Source organism: Peromyscus eremicus, chromosome 3 (genome assembly GCF_949786415.1).
Source record: "Peromyscus eremicus chromosome 3, PerEre_H2_v1, whole genome shotgun sequence".
In the NCBI taxonomy this organism is placed as follows: Eukaryota; Metazoa; Chordata; class Mammalia; order Rodentia; family Cricetidae; genus Peromyscus; species Peromyscus eremicus.
This window is the reverse complement of record NC_081418.1, coordinates 49,265,662-49,291,850: the sequence shown is the minus strand read 5'-3', so window position 1 is coordinate 49,291,850 and position 26,189 is coordinate 49,265,662. Positions and strand designations below refer to the sequence as shown.

At 41.2% G+C, this 26,189-nt stretch overlaps 1 protein-coding gene across 4 annotated transcripts in view; it reads right to left on the bottom strand.

Moving 5' to 3' along the window:
* Trim24 (tripartite motif containing 24) overlaps window positions 1-26,189 on the bottom strand; it is a 112,118-nt gene that overhangs the window by 6,155 nt on the left and 79,774 nt on the right. Inside the window, exons 8-16 of one of the 4 annotated variants that reach the window (XM_059257578.1) lie at window positions 21,754-21,871; window positions 18,876-19,144; window positions 15,497-15,589; window positions 12,771-12,944; window positions 10,732-10,867; window positions 7,488-7,560; window positions 5,935-6,103; window positions 4,085-4,413; window positions 3,234-3,366 (exon numbers count right to left, since the gene is read on the bottom strand). In XM_059257578.1, the coding sequence (XP_059113561.1) occupies window positions 3,234-3,366; window positions 4,085-4,413; window positions 5,935-6,103; window positions 7,488-7,560; window positions 10,732-10,867; window positions 12,771-12,944; window positions 15,497-15,589; window positions 18,876-19,144; window positions 21,754-21,871 (1,494 nt within the window). Of the gene's footprint in view, window positions 1-3,233; window positions 3,367-4,084; window positions 4,414-5,934; window positions 6,104-7,487; window positions 7,561-10,731; window positions 10,868-12,770; window positions 12,945-15,496; window positions 15,671-18,875; window positions 19,145-21,753; window positions 21,872-26,189 lie in introns of all 4 variants that reach the window. The other 3 variants (XM_059257580.1, XM_059257577.1, XM_059257579.1) reach the window with 3 other exon arrangements.

Sequence of the window (26,189 nt, the reverse complement as noted above, 5' to 3'; positions counted from 1 at the left end):
CAAAATTTAAAAGCTTAGACTAAAGCTAGGCATTATATCTCATTCCTATAAACCTAGGGATGGGAAGCTGAGGCAGGAGGATCACCATCTGATGACAGACTGTACTAACAGTGACATCCTGTCTCCAAAAAAAAAAAAAAAAAAAAAAAAAATCAAAAACAAAGCTGGGCATGGTGACCTGTAATCACAGGTACTTGCAAAGTTGTGAACTCAAGGCTAGGATATGGCACACGGACAGTTCTAGTTTAGCCGGACCTATAGAGTGTGTCCTTAGGTTAAAAAAGAGAAAGAAAGAAAAGAAAAAAGGAAGCTTTAGGTGGACAGTCAGTAGAGTGAGGAGTGCCTGGGCTGAGTGAGTTCCAAGATGGAATGTAAGAAAGCTAGATGTGCTAATGCATACTTAAAATCCCAGCAATATAGATGTGGAGAATGGTGGCACCTTAGGGCTCACCGCCCAGGCAGCCTACCCTGATCCCTAAACCCCAGAGCAATGAGAGAGTATGTTTAAAATAAATTCACCTGAGGCTGTCTTCTAGCACTACCCCTCCAAACCAAAGCCCAGCTCTATCTACGAAGGACATACAATTCATTCTGTTCAAGTATAGTATTTTAAATTACCTAGGTAAGTTTTCTTGTGTTTAATTAAGAAGCTACAGTTCTATGTAAGCACAAGGACCCAGATTTGGATCCTTAGCACCCAAGTAAAAAAGCCAGGCATGGTGGCATCCAGCTGTAACTCTAGCGTGAGAGAGGAGGAGGAGACAAGTGATAGCCTAGCCCCAGGAGCTTCAAGTTCAGGGACAAGCCTTGTCTCAAAAATAAGATGGGAGGCAGAGCCAGGTGGATCTCTGCTGTGGGATGTATGGCAAATGTGTTGCTAATTAATCAATAAAACACTGATTGGCCGTTGGCTAGGCAGGAAGTATAGGCGGGGCAAGGAGGAGAATAAAGCTGGGAAGTGGAAGGCTGAGTCAGAGAGACACTGCCAGCTACCACCATGACAAGCTGCATGTGAAGATCCTGGTAAGCCATGAGCCATGTGGCAAGGGATAGGTTTATATGGAAATGAATTAATTTAAACTGTAAGAACAGTTAGCAAGAAGCCTGCCACGGCCATACAGTTTGTAACCAATTTAAGTCTCTGTGTTTACTTGGTCGGGTCTGAGGCTGTGGGACTGGCAGGTGATAGAGATTTGCCTTGACTGTGGGCCAGTCAGGAAAACTCTAGCTACAAATGGCGTCCAACGTGGTGGCAAGAGTTTCCACCTAAAAACTGAGAAAAAAAGATTCTAAAACGGAGCTAAAAACAGTTCCTAATTGTCTCTCTCAAATGAGTGGCAGCTGCTGGTTTGAGCTACTGACGGGTTCCTAGAGTGTGTGCTCGACCTGCATTCCCCTATGGCGGGAATGAGGCCTCTGCAAATGGCACATTAAGCTGCATGGTGGATTTAGCCTTTGCAGGTACAAAACAAAAAAAGAGGTTTCTGGACTACATGCTGCTTGGATAAAAGCATAGACCCATGATAGCTCCCAGAGCTGGTGGTAAACGTAGCCATGCTGGGAAGCTGAGGTGGGCAGAGCCAGCAGCCACAGCTGCTGCAGTTTAAAGCAATAAATTCACAATAAGACAGATTCAGATGTAATAGTTTACAATGTGTGTAAAATATACGTAGGCTTGAAAGAGACAAAAAAGGTGATATATAGAGTTATAGAAACAAATACATAGTTTTAAAAAATAAAGTCTTTAAAGAGACAGTAAAGGTAGTATAAAAAATAAGCCACGTGAAGATGAATATTACACAGAGAATCTGGATTGTGTTGTCTTTGGGATTTTTAACTGCAGAAAAACATTTGATTGTAAAAGCTGTTGAGTTATGCCAAAATGTATATTTTAAAGATACCTTGACTTCAAAATTTGGATATAAGGATATGTTGCTTTGGAAAAGAGTCTCTTTTGTTCCTACAGAAAGCCAGAGGCTATGGATTTGTTCAAGATTAAGATACATCAGGTTTGACCAGCCAAGACCCCCTGAAGGTCTCCAATGACACCATGGCCCAGATGATCCAACATCCAGAATGGTTTGAAGGTATCTGGCTCAGACGATACAGCCTCATGGACTATTCCATAATTCTAAAATTTTCTTTGTTTCCCCATAAGATACAGCGCCCCCCTCCAGCAGGAAGTAGTAAGAGAAGCTACGCCCAAATTCCCAAATTATATGTAATTTTTTTTTTTTTTTTTGGTTTTTTGAGACAGGGTTTCTCTGTGTAGCTTTGCGCCTTTCCTGGAACTCACTTGGTAGCCCAGGCTGGCCTCGAACTCACAGAGATCCGCCTGGCTCTGCCTCCCGAGTGCTGGGATTAAAGGCGTGCGCCACCACCGCCCGGCCTATATGTAATTTTACTTTGTTAAGGTTAAAACCTTCCTTTTTGAAAAAAAAAAAAAAAGGGGGGAAGTGCTGTGGGATGTATGGCAAATGTGTTGCTAATTAATCAATAAAACACTGATTGGCCGTTGGCTAGGCAGGAAGTATAGGCGGGGCAAGGAGGAGAATAAAGCTGGGAAGTGGAAGGCTGAGTCAGAGAGACACTGCCAGCTGCCACCATGACAAGCTGCATGTGAAGATCCTGGTAAGCCACGAGCCATGTGGCAAGGGATAGGTTTATGGAAATGAATTAATTTAAACTGTAAGAACAGTTAGCAAGAAGCCTGCCACGGCCATACAGTTTGTAACCAATTTAAGTCTCTGTGTTTACTTGGTCGGGTCTGAGGCTGTGGGACTGGCAGGTGATAGAGATTTGTCCTGACTGTGGGCCAGTCAGGAAAACTCTAGCTACAGATCTCTGTGAGTTCAAGGCTAGCCTGGTCTACAAATCGAGATCCAGGACACGCACCAAAACTACACAGAGAAACCCTGTCTTGAAAAACCAAAAAAAAAAAAAAAAAAAAAAAGTGGAAAGCAAAAAAGAAAGATATGTTAGGTCAACCTCTGGCCTCCATGTGTAGAGGCATGGGTTAGATCCCAGATGAGTGCAGACAGACAGACAGACACAGACACACACACACAGAGCTTGTTACTGATTATTTAAAATTTGTATTCTTCTGCGTGTAGAAGGAAAGGGGGAAAAAAGGAGAGACTTAAAGGACAAAGAATTCAGTATAAAAATCAACACATGCAACAAAAATACTAATACTAATTAATACCCTAGTGTGGAAATGTTCAAAAACTTACCCTTTTATCTATTGGTGTTAATTTAGTAAGGCCTTCGGTTTTCCTTTTTTCTGAGTTATGACTGGGAACATCACAATCATATTCAACTTCTGGCTTAGATAAGTCTCGGCAGAAAGTACAAATCCATTCTCCACTGTTGGGATAACGTACCTTTGAGTTCTGAGTATATCAGGTCTCTCTTTCCCACCCTTCCCACCACCTGCAGGCCATCTATGACATGTTTCTTTGGCATGGGTTTTATTCTCTGTCTATTTATCACTTACTACTAGGTACAAAGCAGTATGGAGAAGAAATGGAAGAAATTTGATGCAAAGGTCTAAGAAGTTAATAGTATTAAAGTCTGACTAAACATCACACTTCTGATCCTCCCCTCTCTATCTCCTCATGCTTGGTTAGAGGTGTGTGCCACCAAGGCCAGCTAGGGCCCATTATTATTTATCACAACAGATGAGCTTTCTGAGAGGCACAAACACTGGGAATCAGCGAACAGGAAACTGTAGATCAGAGTTAGGGACTTTCAAGTATGCATTTGTGCCAAATGGAATTTAATCTTTATAAAGGTTTTGTGTTATTAACAATTGTCAAAAATTTGTAACGACTGTTACATTTAAAAAGCTCTTCCTCCCACCTTACCCTCTTCTCCCCCTTCTCTCCCTTTACTCTCTCCTTCCACTCCCATGTCACTGCTTCCAGTTACATCCATTTTCCTCTAGAGTGCTGGGACTTCTTCTATTTCCTTGCAGCAGTGGGGAACAGCACTCTGGGCCATGTGTATGCTAGCCAAGAAGCTCTAGCACTATGCCACACTCCTAACAATACGCTTTATACTTCAGAGAGAAGCACTGTTTTACCTCGGGAAATTTGTCAATGTGGGCACGTGACAAGTGAGGTGGAATACTTTAGGACACTTTTCACAGCAAAGGAGTTCCCCTCCATTTTGACAAACTGCACACCAGTCTTCATTGGGGTCATCCTCCTTCCTTGTCTCCCCGACATGCACAGGGGACTTCTGGGAGGCATCCAGGCACTCAGGCTTTCCATTTGAGGAATTTTCCTGATGAAGTCCAGGTTGATCTCCTGTGCTATCAGGAGCATCAGATCTTAACATAGCTTCCTCAGAAGCAGAGCTCTGATTGCTGTTTAAGAGGAGGGAAGTAAGTATACTTCTTGGATAGTTAGTCTGCAACCAAGAGAGAGAACATTATTATTTATGTATGCATGCATGCATGTTTTGAAAGTGATCTTTTAATCTTTTAAAGACAAAGTGGGCAGTGTGGAAGTCAATCACATGAACTGTAAAGATGGTTTACTGAAGCTACTAATTCAAATTACGTTTCAGACACTATGCTGGCTAGTTTTATGTCAACTTGACAAGCTGAAGTCATCTGAGAGGAGGGACCCTCAATTTAGAAAATGCCTCCATAAGATCGGGTTGTAGGCTAGCCTGTAGGGCATTTTCTTAATAGTAATTGATGGGGGAGGGTCCAGCCCATTGTGGATGGTGCCATCCCTGGGCCAGTGGTCCTGGGTTCTATTAGAAAGCAGGTTGAACAAGCCAGTAAGCAGCACCCTCCACGGCCTGTGCACCAGTTCCTTCCTCCAGATGCCTGACCCATTTTGAGTTCCTGTCCTACCATCCTTTGATGAACTGTGAAGTGGAAGAATAAACTAAATAAACTCTTTCCTCCCCAAGCTGCTTTTGGTCACGGTGTTTCATCATAGCAACAGAAGTTTAATTAATACAGACACAAATATTATTCTGCCAGGATTAAACTAAATTCTGTGTTTGACCCTAGGATGGTGAAAATTCCTAATCAAAACCAGAAGCTTTTATTTATCTCCTTTAAATTTTGTTTCTGAAATTTGAAAGTAACAAATGTGGATATAATTAAACATAGACATTCTTTGGAGGTAATTATTTCCAAATTTAATTTGTTCCAGGACAACAAGTTTGCTTAGTGGGAAAAGGTTATCAGAAAACCTGAGTTCACTCCTTGGAACTTCCAGAGTAGGAGAGACTCTAGTTCAGCAAGTTGTCTTGACTTCCACATGCCCCCTGACACTCCCTCACCCCCCTCGAGACACACACACACACACACACACACACACACAATGTAATTTAAAATAGTTTTAGTTTGGTGTCTAGAGAGCTAGCTCAGTGGAGAACTCGGGTTCAGTTCCCACGACGCGCATGGTGGCTCACTCACAATCACCGGTACCTCCAGTTCCACACCTTGTACAGACCTGTACAGATATCAGACACACATGTGGTGGACACACAGGCGGGCAAGACATTCATATAAACAAAACCAATCAATCAATCTAAGTTGGACAATTGAGCTTGTTCCACTGTCTCGTCTTTCCTTTCTCCTTCCTCTTCTTTTCTAAATGCAATGTGGGAATTCTGCCTCAGCCTCTGAGTAGCTAGAATCCATCGGAAGCACACACTACTGTGCCTAGTTTATCTCCATTATTACAGTAAGTCTCTCGCAGTTTGCTAAATTCTCTTGGTACCCATCACTAATGCCAGTCCCCATGGGGCTGTAAGATCCTTTGACTACTGTCCATATGGTTTTCCCCTCCACAGATGCCTGTGGAGCTTCTGTTCTCATACTACAGTCTACTTTGTGGGTGTTGTATCAGGACTACCCTTTTCTTGCCTCTTAAATGGAAAGAGTACTGTAAGCACTGATGTAATTACATTTTGAGTTCTAGATTCTTCATCTGATTCTTGTTTTACTATCACAACAGGAAAATCATAATTTTCAGGTGGTCCACTGTTTTCTTGTTTTATTCGGATTGGCTCCAACATGACTACTGGGACTTTGTGTGTAGAATCAGCTCCTGCTGGTTTGCTGGAAGAGCCAGAGCTATGAGGGAGAAAGGAAGAGAGGGATACAAAATTAGACAACCTAAAAAGTAGTAAACTGAAGAACATCCTGCAATAATGTAACTTCACAAGAATAACCACATTTTATATCAGCAGTGAATGATTAGTATTAACACCAATTTCCTTGATACCAGAAAGGCCTACAGACTAAGCTTTCAAATAGATTTATCATGTATCTGAAAAGGTATGTAAAATCTAATTTAAGTATTCTTAGGCTCTCTAACTGCTCAGCTAGATCTGGGGTCTTAGAACTAACATCGTTTTACTCTTTCCCAATTCCCTGTCTAGTCACAAGAACTCTGGGGACAATAAGAACTCCGGGCCTTCATGCACAGTTTGTGTTAAGACACTAGAACATCATTTGTTGGTGGTTGCTCTTTAAAGGGAGTAGCTGGACAGAAACCTTGCACCATTAGCCAGTTTGTTCCTATGGGACTACAGGCCATCTTCCTCCTAGAGAATGCTGCTTTCAGATGATTAAAAAAAAGCCCAAAAACCAAAAAAAAAACGGGGTTTACCTCTAGAAGTAACTTTCAAACACAGTGAGGGCAGAATTAAATATCAACTTAAAGAAGGAACTTAATTGTAAAGAATTTCTTTTAAATTAGAACCAATGTTTGATCATTCTAACAGTCATAGAACAATGAAGGAAAGATTGCTTCTTCACTCAGAGACAGAGGCATGGGCATCGTCACAAGTTAAGAGGCCAGCCCCATCTATCAGTGAGTTCCTGACCATGTGATAGCCTGTCTCAAAACAAAACAGCAGCAGCAACAACAACAACAACAAAAACCAGTAAGGAAAATATTGCTTTTTCCTAAATTTATCTACATATTACTATAACTACTTTTGTCTTTGCTAGCATGTCAAATACTATCTTAGTTTTAGCATTTAGAAAAATACTTCCTATCTTTAAAGATTAAAGTTGTGCTAGTTTAACCACCCTATTGTATTAAAATATTAGTTAAAAATCAACAGTAAAAAAGATGCACCAAGTATCAAAACATGGACAACTGCAAGCTATTTATGCACTGTTAGTTGGCTCTTCATGTCCATGGCCTTCACATGATGGGAGGGAACGGGCCTGTAACTGAACATGTACAGACTATTTGGGGGGTGAGGTGAGTGTCGTTGCTCTCTAGACAATGCAATATAACAAGTTTTACAAGACAATCACATTGTATTAGGCACTATCAGTAACTAAGAGATGATTTAAAGCATACACAAATATATGTGCAGGTCACATACAAATACTGTACCACCTAAAAGACTTGAGCATCTGCAGGCTGAGATGGGTCCTGGAACCAATTCTCTGTGGATACTGAGGAAAGACTATACTAGTAAATATGGTTAAATCTATTTACCTTCCTCGGCTCCCAACGCTGGAGGCACTAGGTGAACGTATTGGGGGATGGACACTAGTCATAGTAACAGGTCCTGAGGAGGAGGAAATAGACGTACATAAGTGAATTAACAATTATGTGTTCAGGTTTGTTGAGTGTGTTTACTTAAATTTTACCAAAACCAGGAACATCCAATAAAATTCTATGAAACAATAGCACATCTTTAATATTTTGTTACACCAAAAGTTTATAGTCATGGTACTATTAACTTCTGGCCAGTAAGAAGGTCTGAGCATTACTGGCTATCTCCATACTCTCAACCTGAAGTACTAGTAAAACATTTTCATCAAGTCTACCTTGCAGTAGAGTAGAGGATTACAGTGCCAGTGAGAACTACAGAAGACAAAGGACTAATATATAAGGTGGTCAAGGGGACGGCAGAATGGCGTAGAGGTTTAAGGTACTGGTCAGCAACCCTGACAACCCGAGCTCAATCCCTGGAACCAAAGCAGAACAATTAGTGGGAGAAGCGAAAGTTAGATTCTGATGTGAAGCAACTGGGGGGGGGGGGGGGAAAGAGAGGTTCTGAACTGCTGTCATAACAAAGGGTCTATGCTCAGGCTGCTGAGATGGCTCAGGAGGTGGACCGACTTGCTGCCAAGTCTAATGACCTAATCTAGATCCCCAGGACCCACACATGGTGGAAAAAGAGAATAGATTCCTATAAGCTGTCTTCTGACCTCCATGTGCATGCTGTGGCACTTATATACATGTGTACAGACACAAGTAAGTAAGGGTAATAATATTAAGTAAAATCTATACTCTGGAGGCAGTATAGGGTATACAGTAATCTGTCCAGGGTCTGGCAGTCCATAGTAGATAAATGTTAGTCTTAGGATTATTGCCACAATGCCTTCAGAAATGTTTTGCCAAGTTATACTATCAGTACCTATGAAAGTATCTGATGACATTTTCATCAATGATATTGTCACAATTCAAATCTTGGCTAATTCAGTAGTAAGAAACCAAATCCTGTTTAGACTCTTCTCATGATGACTGGAGAGAGGAAACATTTTTGTTTAGTCTGTTTTGTTGGATGGCTTTACTGTGTAGGAAATACCCGTTTCTGTGTCTTTCAGCAGCAACAAGTACATTCTAATTTATTCATATGTACTTGTCCTTTATTTGATTGTAAATTCACATTTAAAATAAGAATCTCCACTTAAATTTTGTAACCACTTTATTTTTTGGTCACATTGCAGAAAAATTAAGTTCACTCCTTTCCATTATTCCACGTAGATGCTGTTGTATGGCTAACTTCCTCAGAACTGAGAGAGTCTCTCCTCCAGGGAAAAGGGAGGCTCCTAAGACTCAGGAAGATGCGGACAAATACGAGGCTAATGAAACTTTTCAAAATTCAGGATGCTCAAGAAGTTAAGATTCAGACAGTTAGGACATTCCCATAGGCAAGTGCTGGGACAGAAGAGATTCTTTGGTGGAGGGCCTGCAAACTATGCAGGTGGCCCAGGAGCCGGCTTGGCGAGCTATCAACCACCCTGGGCAGGGTCTGGGGAGCTCAATGAGCTCTCACTGGGTCACCAGGCTAGACCTGGATGCAATTCTTTCTCTGGCTTGTCACCAGCTCATTATCCGGATGTGTCTGTTCATGTCTCCTCAGGAAGTCACACAAGAGACACCTGCTACGTCACGTTTCCAGGAGTAATATCTAGAGTGTTTCTTGGAGGAAACAAGTAGGTATATATTATTATTATTATTATTATTATTATTATTGTTGTTGTTGTTGTTATTAGGTTTTTTGAGACAGAGTTTCTTTGTGTAATCTTGGCTGTCCTGGAACTCACTCGGTAGACAAGACTGGCCTCGAACTCACAGAGATCCACCTGCCTCTGCCTCCCAAGGGCTGGGATTAAAGGCGTGCGCCACCACTGCCCGGCTTGTTCCTTTAAGACAGGGACTCACCACTTAGTCCCGACTGGCCTGAAACTGAAACATTCACCTGCCTCTGAGTTCCCCAGAGTGCTGGGATTAAAGGCGTGTGCCACCACACCCAGCCTAAGCAGTGCTCTTAAGGACACCTAGTCAGTAGCTGTGTGAATCAAAACTTAGTCACGGCTTTCCCTTTGTTAGTATCAAACGTAGACTTATTTGTGACATGCACATGTTTACGGCTGCTTCTGGTGCCCAGGCTGGCTGCTGCGGCTCTGAACCTTGAAATATCCTAGCCCCTCTCAGAGGTGTTTCCTTAGGTGTGAGCACGCTCTTCCCTATGGGGGTGAGAATTCAAAGCCCAGCTGTGGCCTCCATCACCTAGCAAGCAGTGCAGCTGTTACTTCGAGGCCTTCTGTTTTTATAGTTTATGTTCTACAAGTGTATAGCTCAGTGGGAGAGTGTTCACACCATGGTTTCACCACCACAGCCCGGGTTATAAAATATTATTTTTTAAAAACATTTACTTTTATGTGAATTGAGTGCTCTGCCTGCATGTACATAAGTGTACCACATGCATGCAACGCTCGGGGAGGCCAGCACTGAAGTTACAGTATAAGGCAGTTGTAAGCCACCATGTGGGTGCTGGAAAAGCTGGTATGACGCAGGAACAGGAAGTGCTCTTAACCACTGAGGCATCTCTCAACCTCCTTATATTAAGCCATTATAAACACAACTAAACAACAATGAATAAACAAACCACCAAAGACTGCTCTCTTCTTGTGTATTGTATTAATAAAATTTGACTCTAGAGAAATTACATTCTAGAAGAGACCATATCACAGGCAACTATATTAATGAGGGTATGATAAAAATTTGCTCATTGGTTCCTATAATGCCAATAAATTTTGCTGACACTGAAGAAGTACAAAAGTTTAACCTTTGTTTTTTTCTTTGTGAAGAGTACTAATTTTACATGGTATAAAAACTCAGGATGGCGAGGTGGGCTCAGTAGGTCAAAGCACTTGTCACCAAGCCTGACAATCTGAGTTTGAAGCCCACTTAGTGGAAGGTGAAAATCAACTCCAAGTTGTCCTCTGACTTCCGCATGTGCACTATGGCATACAGGAGGAAATACATACACACATAAAATATATAGAAAGGGAAGCCTCAAGATACAGTTATCATTATCATTTTAAAAACGAGGCGGAACCTCCCCCCACCACCAAAAATGAGGCAGAGAAGAATTTTTAATGATTATGAGTAAAAGTATGAGTAAATACTAGCAAACATTTACAAATCCAAAAGGCGCCTTTACCTGCAAGGCCTGGAGACGGCACTGATGAATTTGGTGACTGCACTGTTCTGTTTGATGGAGGTCTGGGCTGGCCATGATCTACACTTGTATCTTTCCTTGCAATATTGTCCAACATGATAGTACTTGAACAATCAATCTTCCAAGAGAATAAATTATTTCAGAGCAAATTATCTTTGCAAACTAAAAACTACTTTAAATTTACAAGAAAACTTCAATCTTAAATTCTATCTTTGTTTGAGACAGGGTTTCTCTGTCTAGCCCTGACTGCCTGGAACTTGCTTTGTAGATCAGGCTGGCCTTGAACTCACATAGATCTGCTTGTCTCTCCTTCCCAAATACTGGAACAAAGGTGTGCACCACCACATCCAGCCTTTTCTTTCCTTTTTTCCTTTTGGTTCTAAGTACTACCAAGTCAGACACAAACTGTAAAGTTCTGCTAGACGATTTCCCCCATCAACAAGTTAAAATCAAAGTTTATTCTTTATATTCTACCCACAGGAAATATACTGAGGACACATGCACCACATCGTGCATGTGTATACACACCCACACCCCCCCCCCCCCACAATGAATTAGAGTTTCATGCTTCAAACACAAATACTCTGTCATGCCTAAATACACCCAAGTTTCCTAAGAACATATACAATTCCTTATGCATTTCTACCCTTTCTCAATTCGGATTCTGTAAGAGAACTGTGTCCTATGGCCAGGGCATAGACTGTGCATAATGAAATAATACAGAAGAAAAGGAAGGAAGAAAAATTTCATTTTCTATAAACTCTCTCTCTCTTTTATGGTAGTGGGAGCTGGGGGATAGGAAGCAGACAAGGTCATTTGTACTGTAATATTCTTAGGTACTACTTTAGTCACTAATTTTCAGATGGTGCATAAAGGATTTGTTTTCTTAATGTAATGAAAATAATTTATATTGCGGAATAATCCTAAAAGCAAGATAAAACCTAAAATTTAGACTAAGTTTTCTTACATCTGATGTATACATAAAAAAGTACACTCTACCCATTTAAAATATGTGCATTATAAAAACTGAAATGACTTGTGAGATTAATAATGCAAATCATTAGGAAGTAATAATTCATCTCAACTTGCATAAAAAAAAATCAAAGAAAATTTAAAGGTTCTTTCATAATCGTACAGATTATTCCTTCCAACAAAAATGTATAAAATACTTCACAAATGTGAATGTTTTATGTTTGGTTGTAGGCACATCATGACATTGAGATTACCTAACCTTGAAAACAGGGAATACAGGGGTGAAGAGATAGTTCAGCAGTTAAAAGCATACTGACTGCTTTTCTTGAGGACAGGGGTTCTATTCCCAGGACCCACATGGCAGCTCACAACTGTCTGTAACTCCAGTTTCAAGGGTTGTGACACCCTCTTTTGGCCTCCAAAGGCATTAAGCACTCTTGTGATGCACAGACATACATGTAGGCAAAACACTCATACACATAACAAATAAAATTTTAAAAAATAAAAGGGAAAACAAATGATGAAGGCGTGGAGAAGCAGCAGCAGAACACTGTATTTTCTGCCTTTAGAAAGATTTTAAAAAGTCACTTGTCAAAACTAAAGACCCTAAGGTTTGACTCATTACTTAATTTAAACATGCAAGGACCCAGGGCTAACTCTCTGCGGCAATATGCCCAAGTAGACGTCTGCAGTTCAGCTACTAAGGGAATCACTGCCTATTCCTGGATCTTACATTTCCGGAATTCACTCGACTCTTATTCTCCACATTCTAGTCGGAAACATCCCAGCTATTCTTTAATCCCACTCCCTCCTTTCCCAGCCTTGATTCTATGATGTATCATCTACGAACATCTTTAATGTCAGAGTCCAGAAAAACATTCTTCTGTATGTCTAAGTGTTAGAGCTTCTAATTTTACACATTTTATTTCTAAAGAGTAAAACTAAGCTTTAAGAAATACATGAGAAACCAATAAACCTTAAATTAAATCTAGATTTACTGACACTTTTCAAAGGAAGTTATTAGTACATATTTTCTTCTATAGACTTACATCTGGAAGGGATGGAAGGTTGTAAGACCCTCCCACTGGCGCGCTCAGATCAATCATGGGTGAATTATAAGCTTTTCCATCGTATCCTGCTGCACTTGTGATTGTGGGACTGGAAGGAGTGGAGGAAGAGCTGCTGGCAGTTGTGGGCGGAGCCTGTCCACTGCTGATCTGCCACTGGAGTACAAGATGAGAAGAAAAACCATGACTATAACCACTCACTCAGGTATGGGAGACAGAAGACACAGTCTGCTATGTTAGCTCAAGTGTTATTTGAATGGAAAGAACAAGGGCGCGAAGATGCATATTATGTGTGTACACACACATGTGTCAATCAGATCAAAAAGTAAATAAGCTTCTTTTTTTTTTTTCTGGGAGAGAATAGTCAGCATATACGGGAAAACCACCTCACAGCCTTTGTAAAATATATATACATATATATGAAATGAACAAGGAATAAAAGCATACAAAAAGCAACTTCAAAATAAATCCGGAGAATTAAAAACATATTTTCTTTTGTCCCTACATGAAATGCCTAAAAATAATGACCACAAATTGGGCTTTCAGGGTTTTATACTCCTCTTTCTTACATATGAACTCCTCTTTTTCACATGTGAACGGGTAATTAAACCTTACTGAGGAAAGCCTTCACACGCACAAAGTGAAGTTAAAATAAACACAAACAAAGATAATGCTAGGCATGCTGAATGACACAAAACTGAGTCATGCTGTTTGGTTGCTTTAAAACCTACACAAAATATGGTATAGATGATGGTTAGACAAAAAGGCATACAGTTAATATGTACTAAGGCAAAGTGAACAAAATGTTCCCTGTATTGAATAAAACATTGAATTTGGTATATTTGAAAAACAGTATGAAAAAAAAAATCTCAGAATAAAATATTGGAGGAGGGGCAGACTGAATGGTATCCCAAAATTATTCAGCAGAAAAACTGCCCAAACACATTATCATTTATATATGGATGACACCGTAGAGTGATGTTCTGAAACGTCATGTTTTGGAAAATCTTACTTATACACATAACTGTTAAAACTACATATAGGGCTGGGTGGTGGGGGCACACGCCTTTAATCCCAGCACTCAGAGGCAGAGGCAGATGGATCTCTGTGAGTTCGAGGCCAGCCTGGTCTACAGAGTGAGTTCCAGGACAGCCAGAACTGTTTCAAACAGAAATCCTGTCTCGAAAAGCCAAAAGAAAACAAAAACTACAAACAGAAATATACGAAGTTGAGTGTGAATGTCATCTTCAGCTCTATACATGCAACCATTTTATCTATCTCACCCCTATATACCTTTTCCTCTTCCCCTTCAAAGAATAATGAATCACAGTTGATGGGTACCTTTCTACATTTTTTCCCCTTATCTATAAGATAAAATACACACAGAAATGAGACAGAATCCCACAAAAATTTTGTAACATGATAGCTTCTTACTAGCCAAAAAGTGTATCTATTCTATGAGCACGTTATAATTTGATGAATTTCTGCATTAGAACTAATTTCTGGGGCCAGTGGTTCAGTACACAAAAGTACTTGTTGCCAAGCCTGCCGACCTGATCCCTGGAATCCACACGGCAGAAGGACAGAATAGACTCCTACAGTCTGTCTTCTGACCTCAGGCAGCAACTGTGCTAAGAGCATTGCCCTACCCCTACATCTTTGACAGTCACACAAAAAGTACATAACATTTGTAAATCTGATTTTACAAAGCTTAAAAAAATAAGTCATATTTCTCACAATATTTCTCCTGGTTTATTTGCTCTTTTATTCATTTATGTTTAGATTTTTGTCCAGAAAATAGTCAAGAAAAAAATTAAAAGCATCTGCTGAAGCATTAAGACAATAAATAGCCTTCTCAACACTAGCCTGTTCCCACAGAACTTTGTTTATCCCCCTGGCAGGAGTGCTTCAGGTATACCTGCCCAGGAAATGCCAAGGGCAACATGTTTCCTAACCCTTAGAGAGGCAGCTTACCAACAGCCCCGCTTTGGCCTTGAGACCTTCTGTCTCATGAGCACAGCTGGGACAGCGATGAGAAACACCCTGCATGCTTCTCTGCCCCTGCTCTGAAGTCTGTATGCTGGGCCATTCAAATAGTGGAGAATAGCATTAAGCCCCTGGCTCTGTCACTCTTGAGTTCAGCTTTGGTTCCTTGGTACTGGTCACTGACAGAATGTAATAATCTACCCATTAAAATCTAATAAATGGAGCAGAGGAGAAGTTGAATGCTTGAAAGGTGCCAGGTATTTTTACATACTTTAGAAGAAATAACTCTCAGCATAACTCTGCAAGGTACTCATATTTTTATAGCTGGAGTGAGATCTAAAAATAATGTACTTGGCAAGGTCATAAACTAGGAAAATAAATAGAATTTGATGCCAAGAAACAATTTAAACCTTTACTTATAATGATGAAATAGAACAGGTATGAATTTTTAAATATTATTAAATAAAACCTGGGGATGTTAAATCAGACCCTGATTATATGAATAAACAGAATGCACGGACTCCTTGATTATAAAGCACTGAGATGTGTTTTGGAACTCTGTCCCCACACATCTGTTTCTAAGTACACTCTGTAACTTCTAGTCATTTAAAAAGGCCAGCAAGCACCCTTCACCACTTACTGTTCATTGTAAGTTCCTATGCTCTGAAGCACACAGAAACAGCAGAGATACAGAAGCAACTGCACAGAAAGGTAATACACACCTGTTTTATGGCCTGTTGAGCCAAAAAAGCCATCTGAAGGGGGTTGGGTTTTATTATCTGTCGTGGCACATTCTGGTTTGGTGGATATCTCAGCTGTTGAGGATAAGGAGGAAGAACTGGTCCATTGGGTTTAGGACTGTGGTTCTGAAAGTTTATTAAACGTGGCGGCGGATGCTAGAAAACAGAAATGAAAGCACTGCAGTAACAACGGCCTCCTAAAGAGGCCCAGATCTTCCCTGTATAAAATCCCCAAGGATAGTAGCTCTGCCACAGAAGACTCACTAAGACCCCAGAGGCAAGGGAGAGGACGGCAGTAATCTAGTCTTAAAGGGGAAGGGGAGTGCCTAAGAAGGGAAGGAAGGAGGGTCAGTGTAAGCAGAAGGACCGAGGACACGGGAAGGAAGGAAGGAAGGAAGGAAGGAAGGAAGGAAGGAAGGAAGGAAGGAAGGAAGGAACTCTCCTGGTGGAGGAGGTGGGGAGGAAGCACACCTGCTTGTCTCCTCCACTGACTGCTCCAAGTGAGCAGTCTTAGCCACCCCCCCCCCCCCCAGCCTCTCATGCCAATCCCTTTTGATCGCTCAATTGTCTTTACGGTTGGGAATTTATTGCTTCTTCTTTGAGATATCATAAATGTGTATCAGCAGAACTTCTTAGAGCAGGGACTACTTCCCACATTCACAGAGAAGCAAGTAAGTCCTTACCACCTACAAGGCTCACGGAGCAACAACTCAACTCCGACACTGTGAAGGCAGACAGCTTCAAGTATAGCTCTGCCCTCCCCGGCAGTTTCTCCTACTTTTGCATGCATTCTCCTACTCTAAATCACTTGCTTCCTTCCCCCCTTTCTCCTTCAGTTAAGAATATATTACGGAACCAGTGAAAAACAGACTTATACACTGTTTCTGGGCCAACTGAAATTCCACCAGGTGAAGAGCAGAAATAGAATTAGTGGAAAACTGCATAGAGAACAAGTCAGAAACCCTAACAACTCTTTTTGATTTCCCTATAAAACTTATGACATGAGGGTTTTATTTATTTATTTATTTATTTATTTATATTTATTTATTTATTTTTTCAGAGCTGAGGACCGAACCCAGGGCCTTGCCCTTGCTAGGCAATCGCTCTACCACTGAGCTAAATCCCCAACCCCGACATGAGGGTTTTATACTAGGAGAAAACAAGCAGAAAATAGTGAGGAATTCCGTTAGAGCTTTTCCAAGGTTTTTCAGGGAGAATAGTCATTTTTCAGTCACCTTACTCTCATCCTCTCAGTAACTGCTCAACACAAGAATTCAACCCAAAACATGGCACTTGATGCCAGAGCACTGGGACCAAAGGCTAGCCCTGCCACCATTAAGAAGCTTGCATGTGAGCAAGGTGTAGGGGCAGTACTCTACCCATTTCCTGAGCTGCTACAGTTGGGTTAATTGATGAGAATATTTTGACAAACCCAAAAGACTATTAAAAAGCAGATACCATTTTTTTGGGGGAAGGGATTGTTTCAGAGACAAGGTCTCGCTGCAGAACTCTGGCTGTTCTGGAACTTGCTCTGTAGACCAGGCTGGCTTCAAATTCAACAGAAATCTGCCTGCTTCTGCTTTCCGAGTGCTGGGATTAAAGGTGTGAGTCACCACCCAGCTCAGATATGATCTTAAAATCAATAGCAAAAGTAGTGATATTTTGCTCAAATAATTCATTCAAGAATTACAAGATGAAAAGAAAACAACTGAGCATGGTGAAATTGCAGGTATGGGCACAGTGAGAACAATAGCTATCTATACATTATGTATAGTGATAATGTCAGTGTTCTCCAATGAGCAGATATAGCCATAGGGTGTAATGCATAGACTGTATAGCACTAAATCAGTCTATCAAGTCTGCTCTGCTTATTCTGCCACATAATGAACTATTCTACATTTGCTGTCACCAATGCTTTAAGAATGCAAGTGACATGGTTCATCTTCAGAGGAAGAATTATGGAACTATCATGTAACTGACTTTTTACAAGCATAATGCTTTCAATCTACCTGTCCACATGGGCAAATGTAGACTATGATTTGCATACTCCACATAACCAGAAGCATAAAGAGCCACCACCTGTTTTAGACAGGCAATACAAAAATTACATGTTCATGTACAAAGTTACATGTACAAAAGCTGGTAGAAAATGAAGAAACTAAAAATATAGGAAGACAGTAAACTAATAGCCAGGGGGAAAAAGTGGAAATGGTATTTGACAGAACAGATTTAAATAGACGTTAAGAAAAAGGATAGAAGATTAAAAATAATACATAAGGAAAGATGTAAGAAGTACTTCTAGGTTAGAAAATTAAGTTTTATAGTAGAGACTTTATATAAATTATACCACTAAATGCTATGGACTGAAAATCAAAAGCCAACTTCTGAGAAAAGTAGGCTGAAGGCTTGGATGCTATTTCTGTTTGTCATTGCACACACACACACACACACACACACACACACACACACACACAGACAGAGGCAACTTCCTTCACATGGTTAGTAACTGCTTCGGTTACTTCTTAATGAAAAGGCAATTCATTAAGAGGATGGGTTCACCCCTTTCCTGGTTAGAAACTAGAGACAGAACATGAGCTTCAGCATGTGCAGGGCCTGGGGTGTGTCCCAGCACCACAAAATGAGAAAATAACAACAGCAAAGCATGTATGTCTGTAACTCCAATCAGGGTTGAAGAATTCTTTGAAAGGTATTTCCATGTTGTATTAAACTGCTATTCAAAAGGCTATGCCATTTAGATACTTTTTCCATAAAAAAACCACATTATATATGCTAGTGTTAGTAAACTACTAGTCAAATAAACTTTCTCCCCTAATTAATGTTTTCTTTGATCAGTTATTCATATCTGTATTTTCCCCATTTCCTTTTTGCTTTTGTTGCCAAGACATTTTGAACTAAGCTTTGTTCTTAATGTAATGAGAATTCTTAGCATAGTTCTGTCCAATGAGGTTGACTTGTATAAAACTCCAGTTCATTTGTATTTGTGTCATTTACCAAAATCATTAAAAACCCCTTGTCCAAACAGGGAGAATACAAAATTAACTAAAAATTGTAAATCCTAAGAAAGAGATGGATGAACTCTTTACCAGGCCTTTATTCATCTAGGTATGCCCAGAGCTAACCTAACAGGACTGGTAAAACTATTTAATAAAAGCACATAGAACTAAACTGGATTGGAGGGCTTGGAGAGACGGCTCAGTCAATTAGGCACTTGCTGAGCAAATGTGTGGGCTGTAGTTCAGATCACCAGAACCCATGTGTGGGGGGTGTTGGAGACTGCAAGCTGCTGAACACAATCACACTACAGTTATCTACGTTAGGACAGGCCTGCTTCCAAATTTACCTGATGAGAGATGGAAGGCTGCTGGATGGGCCCTTGCATCCTAGGGTTTGGTAAACCCACAGGTGCTGGCCTCCGTTGCACCTGTTGCCTCTGAGCCATTACCTGTTGCTGCATATGCTGGAGTCGTAACTGAGCTAGGCTGATCTGTGTTGGGAACTTGGATAACTGGTTGGAAGGTAAACCACCTGGTGGCTGGGAACTCTGTTCCACGACAGGATTCTGCTTAGGTATTTGTGGTTGGCTCTCTTTATCTTCGATTACTAAAGAACCTAATTAAAGAGAAAGAAAACAAGATAATAATTTTTGTTAATTGGTGAAATACCACATTTTATATGGCTACTGAGTTGGACTTCAATTGACAAAGAATTTTGGACACAGGACCCCTCTAAACTATTAAAAGTAGAGGATCCCAATGAGCTTTTTATGTATATTCTATAAGAACTTACCATATAAAAATTTTTTATGAAAAAAATACTCATTCATTAAAAAATAATAAGACTTCCAAGAACAGCCATCTTCCCAGCCCACATTTTCTGTTTCTACAGCCATTTCTTTCAATAGGTGGATCAAAGGGTTTGAGTCCAGATACTGGCTGTATTGATGAGCAAATGGCTGTATATGTCTCAAATGGCCTGCAGGGGTCGCTGTCAGCTAGCCTCAAGAGTCTCTCTGCTCTCCCTTTTCCCTTTGTGGGATGTCTTTTGTCTACTTCTCTCCCTTTGTGCAATGTGAAGAGAGCATGGACTCCTTCTCCAGCTGTTGTTCCCTTTCTCACATAGAATCTAGTCTTGGGGGAGAGAACCACCATGTCTGATGAGTCTATACAAATCCAGGAACTCAAGACGCCATCAAATGAAATATTGCTTGTTGAGAAACAATGTCTAAGGAACTTCGGGGCTTTTGTTTGTATCATTTCCCTGTGGTGAAACTGAAGAGCAAAAGGACTATCAAAGACCAACCAGAAAGCCTAGTGGTAACTTCTGACTGCACTGCTTGCACAGATCATCTGCTTCCTAATGTTACCAAGTGCTAATTTTTCTGACTCAATGAGCTCTAATATTTAAGACTGAGTGCTTCTCTGTATGGTGTCTGTCAACTACTTACACCCTCCCTCCCCCTCAGCCCCTTTCTGTGCATTTGCACAGCTTATAACCTGACTAGGTAAACAAAAGATCTAAAAGCCAAAACAAATGGGAGGGTAAGGGAGGAAAGGGAGGAAAAGAACAATCTGTAAATAAAATGAAGCAACTGAGCCACTAGAGGCTTGAATAATGCTTTTAAACTTACAAGGCTGTCCAACCTTGACACAGTGCTGCCATCTATAAAGCTTGTGCTTGCAAAGTCAGAAATTAGTTATTAAGAAACAAGTTTTGGCCGGGCGGTGGTGGCGCATGCCTTTAATCCCAGCACTCAGGAGGCAGAGCCAGGCGGATCTCTGTGAGTTCGAGGCCAGCCTGGGCTACCAAGTGAGTTCCAGGAAAAGGCGCAAAGCTACACAGAGAAACCCTGTCTCGAAAAACCAAAAAAAAAAAAAAAAAAAAAAAAAAAAAAAAAAAAAAAAAGAAAGAAACAAGTTTTGGGGAGAAAAATCTCATAATAAGTTTATGATTTTGTGCTGGGTAGACTGTGGGCTGGGCATTAGGATTCTACAGTCTACCTTGACCTCACAGCCAGCTAGCTTACACTGGCCTGAACTATGTGAGACTTGTGCCCTACCCACACCCACACCACCACCACCACCACCACAAAAAGGGCAACTTGGGGCTAGAGAAGTGGCTGAGTGGTTAAAAGCTCTTGCTGCTTCCAGAAGACTCAAGTTCAGTTTCCAGCACCCACATTAGGCAGGTCACAACCACCCTATAACTTCAGCTCCAGGGATTAAATGCCCTCTTCTGGACTCCATAGGCACCTATATAATGATACACATACAAACACCTAGGCACAATGGAAGTTCAATAACAAACAGCACAGGAAATAGTTATTTCTTTAGAAAACATTCTAAATATCAAAAACCCAACTGACATGGGCAATGTGAGTCAATGACACAATACGTACACAGCTATGATCTATAGCACCACACAGAAGAAAACCTCACCCTAAACATCAAAGCCTCCGTATCACATACAGTCAAGAGGAAATACATTCTGATATAGAGGTAACAATACAAACTGGATTATGGGGTCTGGAGAGATGGCTCAGTAGTTAAGAGCACTGACTGCTCTTACATTCCCAGAACTCAAATGACTGCTCATAACCCTCTGTAATTCCTATTCCAGGGGGATCAGGTGCTCTCTTCTGGTCTCTATGGGCACTGCACACATGGTGCATAAACATACATGCAGGCAAAACTCCCATATACATAAAAACAAAACAATAACAAAAAATAAACCCTAACTACACACAAGATTCTATGGGGAGGAGGGCACTCCTAAATCCCTAACTTAGATACCCTATAAGCTAACACATTTTTATATCATCTCAAAACAAGTATGTATATATTCATGCATCTGTGTTACCATATGAACATATTAATGATATACTAGAAAAAGTGTGGCTGTAAAGCAAGATAATGGATGGGGATGTTATATTCAGTAACATGTCATGACCAATGAGAGCTCTACACCAAAATAGTCACACAAAGAAAATGTACATAATATGCTGGGCAGTGGTGGCACACGCTTTTAATCCCAGCATTCGGGAGGCAGAGGCAGGAGGATCTTTGTGAGTTTGAGGCCAGCCTGGGCTACAGAGTGAGTTCCAGGAAAGGCGCAAAGCTATACAGAGAAACCCTGTCTCGAAAATCAAAAAGAAAAAACAAAACAAAACAAAACAAAAAACCAAAAAAGAAAAGAAAAAGAAAATGTACATAGTAGCCTACCCAAGTTGATAATATTTTGGGCCCAGAAACTAGGATCACAGTGAAACTGGATGGTGTTGTTGGTCACAGGAGAAGCATCACACCTTGCACGAAGAAGGTGCCGTAACCGATATGTAATCTAGAAGGAAGCAGAGAAAGAACATTAGTAATATTTCTTGGGCAAATAATGTATTACCTGCCCAGTGAATAGCTGAAACAGTTTCTGCTATGTATGTAAACAATCACATGTAGGTTATAAAAATGGCCATATAAGTCAGGCATGGTGGTGTATGCCTTTAATCCCAGCACTCCTGAGGCAAAGACAGGAGGATCTCTTGAGCTGAGGATAGCCTGGTCTATATAATTACAGGACAGTCAGGGCTATACAGAGACCTAGTGTCTAAATAAATAAGCAAACAAACCAACCAAACAGAAAGATGGTTATATAAAATTTTCTGTTCAAATGTTACAATTTTGTGATATGGCTCAGCTGTATTATGGCTTATTGAACTAAAAAGTATCTTTTTTTTTTCCGTTTTTTCGAGACAGGGTTTCTCTGTGTAGTTTTGGCACCTGTCCTGGATCTCGCTCTGTAGACCAGGCTGGCCTCAAACTCACAGAGATTCCCCTGGCTCTGCCTCCCAAGTGCTGGAATTAAAGGCGTGCGCCACCACTGCCTGGCCTAATATCTTCACCTGGCCTAAAAAGTATCTTAAAGTAGCAAGTTAAAACTGTCAGAGCATGGTCCAAGAATGGGCTCCTGTGAGAATTCTGAGGTTTGTGAGAAAACTCCAAGAAGTCTTGTGACCTCTGTTTCTTCAAAACACAGAACTGTTCTTGGAATGTGTTTTCATGCTCCTCCCAGGTGTAGCGGATAGGAGTGAGTTCTCTTCAGCAGCTGTTACTCACGTGCCTCAGTGGAAAAGCATGTTTTTGCCACGCGTGGCTTGTCCTTGTGACTGAACACCTTAACTCATGCGATACTTCTTAACCCTCAGGGTATAAATTGTCTGATGCTCTGAATAAAGTTGGCTACTCTGCATGAGACTTTAATCTGCCTCATATTTAGGCCCCGCTCTCCCAGGTTCATGGAACCAACCAGAACAGTAAACAAAAAAACAACTTTTAGAAGGACACTTCACAAAAACATCCACTCACTTTCCCCTTTTTTTGTTGTTTTCGTGGTCGTCAAGATTTACTACCTTTATATGCACGGCTATTTTGCCTGCTTGTATCTGTGTACTATGTTCGTGCCTGGTGCCCTGAAGGACAAAAGAGGGTACTGGATACACTGGAACCAGAGTTAAAATGGCAGCTGTGAGTTGTCACATCAATGCTGAGATTTGAACCCAGGACCTCTGTAAGAGCAGCCAGTGCTCTTAACTGCTGAGCCATCTCTCCAGCCCCCTCCCCCATTACCTCATTCTTTTAAAGTATTCAGAATTGAGGATTACAGAGAATACAAATGAACCTCTGTTTAGGAAATGGAATTAGATCTGCTTGTATGATGGTTCTCATGACTTCTCATTATAGCTGTTTACAAACAGACATCTCATGCGATCTTACACCAGAAACTTTCCGCTATGTTACAGCCTCCAACACGTACTTTCTTCTTTTCCCACATTACAATTCTTGACAATTTCAATATCCAACTAGATGCTGGGGTTTACAGCTTACTCTGGTGCCTAAACACCAGCATGACAAGTGTAGTTCCTATAACTTTTGCTCTTAGGACTTTTCCTCTTCTTCCATCTTATTTTATTCTTCACCTACCAATACTCAACTTAAAGCAAGCCAACCAATACAATCACTCCTTACACATATTCACACTCCTCTTTCATTTATACAATTACACACACTCTTTCTCAGCAAAACAACCCGCCCTAACCTTTCTGTCTGAACTTAATGGGCCTGATAAAGCAACTGACCTCACTTCCACTCTGTGGCCGGCTACTTCAGGTAGACTTGCTGTCTGTCATACGGCATTTCACTGTTTGTTCACTTTCCTATTCCCTCCCTTAAACAACTTCAGGGGAGGTTTCCCATTTCTAGCACTGGGAATTCTCCAAGATAGATACATGATGGCTTTACATGCACGCACACTTTTAATGGATTTCTTTTTAATGGAATGATAATGGTCCTCCCAAGCAACTTCCCAAATAATACAAGCTATTGCCATTGCCCTTGGTTACCTCCCAGCACTTGTAGGTAATACCCCATTGTTGAAGACACCACACAATTTGAACATAGGGGGAGTATAGTTTGAACTAACATGGAAGCTCCTCCCTGAGGATTATACATACTGCCAAGGGAAAAAAGCAACCAATAGTGCTGTCCAGCCTACGAACTACACAACTGATCCATCAAGATGTCCCCAATGGTGCAATGGTGGCACTTATATCAGTTGTCTACTTAGACTTAAGGCCTGCTCCATAGGAAGGAATTCATGGCTGGTACTGTAAACCTAGCCAACTGCCTGTGGACCAAAGTGCCTGCTGCTAGATAGCATCATCTAGACATGACAGAAGCAGCACCAGGACATTCCAAAGATATGGTTCCCTCGGTAAGACTGCACAATGACAATAACACTTGACATGCCAATATGGATGGAGGAAATTCCACAAAGTCTCACCTCTAGATGAAGAGCAACAAGCAATCAATGGCTGCTGAGAAAGAGAGTATCTATCAGTTTTCATCAAGGACGAGCTCCCTAACAGATCATCTAATCCAAAGTGGTCAGCCCAAAAGACATCCACATATGAGCAACACTAAATGGACTCAGTAGTTTATTTGTTTGTGTGTGTGTGTGTGTGTGTGTGTGTGTGTGTGTGTGTGTGTGTATAATAAAGAATTAGCCATGAATTTGAGGGGTGGGCATAGTAAAAGCCGGAGGAGTGGAAATAAAGTAAATACAGAATCTGTGTAGAAAATTTAAATCTTTTAATTACTGAAAGAAGAGCAATAGAGAGAGCCTAGAGCAACAGCTCAGCAGTTAAGAGCACCTTGCTGCTCTTGCAGAGACCCAGGTTCAGTTCTCAGCACCCACATGGCAGCTCACAACCATCCGTAACTACAGTTCAATGGAAATGGGCCTCCTCCTGCCCTCAAGTAGCAAGCACACATGTGGTGCACACACGTAAATGTAGGCAAAACTTGTATACATAAAATAACTCTAAATAATAATGATGAAAAAATGAAGAAAGGGGGGCTGAAGAAACAGTTTGGCAGTTAAGTGCACTCGGTACGTTTGCCCAGCTTGGGTCACATCCAGCAGCTCCCAACTGCCCTCAACTTCAGTTCCAGAGATCTGATGCCCCCTCTGACTTCGGCAGGCACCCTCATTCAAGCTGCATACACTCACGCTCTCCTATATCCCAGGGCCATCTTAGAGAGCAGGGCTGGGTTTACTTATCCCTTCCTTCTTTGGTGTTGCTCATCAGGTGGACAGTGGGAGTGGTTCAGGACCAAAGTTAGCTGAACAGTTCTCAGATGTCCCACTCACCAGTACAAAGTAGTGAGGAACAGAGAGTAAAGTTAAGTTTATTCCAGACAGTTTAGTTTGACATGTTCCCAGGGCCAGGCTGATGCTCAGCACAGGTATACACCTGGTTCTTGGATGCTCTTTGTGAAACCCACTTAGAGGGCAGGGCAACTTACCTAATCCATGGAGAAGCACACTGTCCACTACCCATAATAATTACTGCTTCCCAAGGTCTATCCTATGTGCAGTCAGTCACACACTGGGCTCAGTTTCCTGAACCTTTCAGACGGCTGGGAGTGAAAAGGGTGCTCCATCCCCTTCCCTGTCTCTCATTAGAATCTTTTTTTTTTTTTTTTTTTTTTGGTGGGGTGGTGGTGGTGGTGAGGGGGTGTTCTGACAGGGTAGCCCGGCAATATTTGTAGTTAAGTTAAAAGAAAAATAAAGCGATCTGTTTTCTAAAACAGTAAGCTTAGGCGTGCCTTCTTAGCTGGCTCAGAATTAAAGCAGCGTAATTGTACAGTGGGAAACGGTACTTCTGCAGCACCAGCCTGCTCCCAAACCCAGACAAGCTAGATTCAGGCTGTTTTCACGTTGTACATACATTTCTGTGCTAACTGTCGTAGTAAGTCTCTTTCCTCCTTTTCTGATCTGCTCATCCTCTGCCCTGTCGCCTCACCACCATGCACGGCTCTTTCCTCTGCAGGGTTCTAAAGCGCAGTCTCTGGCCTCCTGTTTCTGTGTAGCACTAAACTTCTTCTGAGCATCCCCTCCATCATGCAGCTGGCCCCAGCTTTTCTCCACTCCAGACCTGGAGTCACCTGTGCTCTTGTGATCACCCTCAACAGTCTCTGAGTTTTGCTACTTCCTATTTGTAAAACTAAAATGGAGCTCTAAGGGCAGAATCTGTTTTTAGCTACTGTCCCTTGACACTCAGAATGTTGTCTGGCAGGTGGAAATATTGAATAGCTAACTGTTG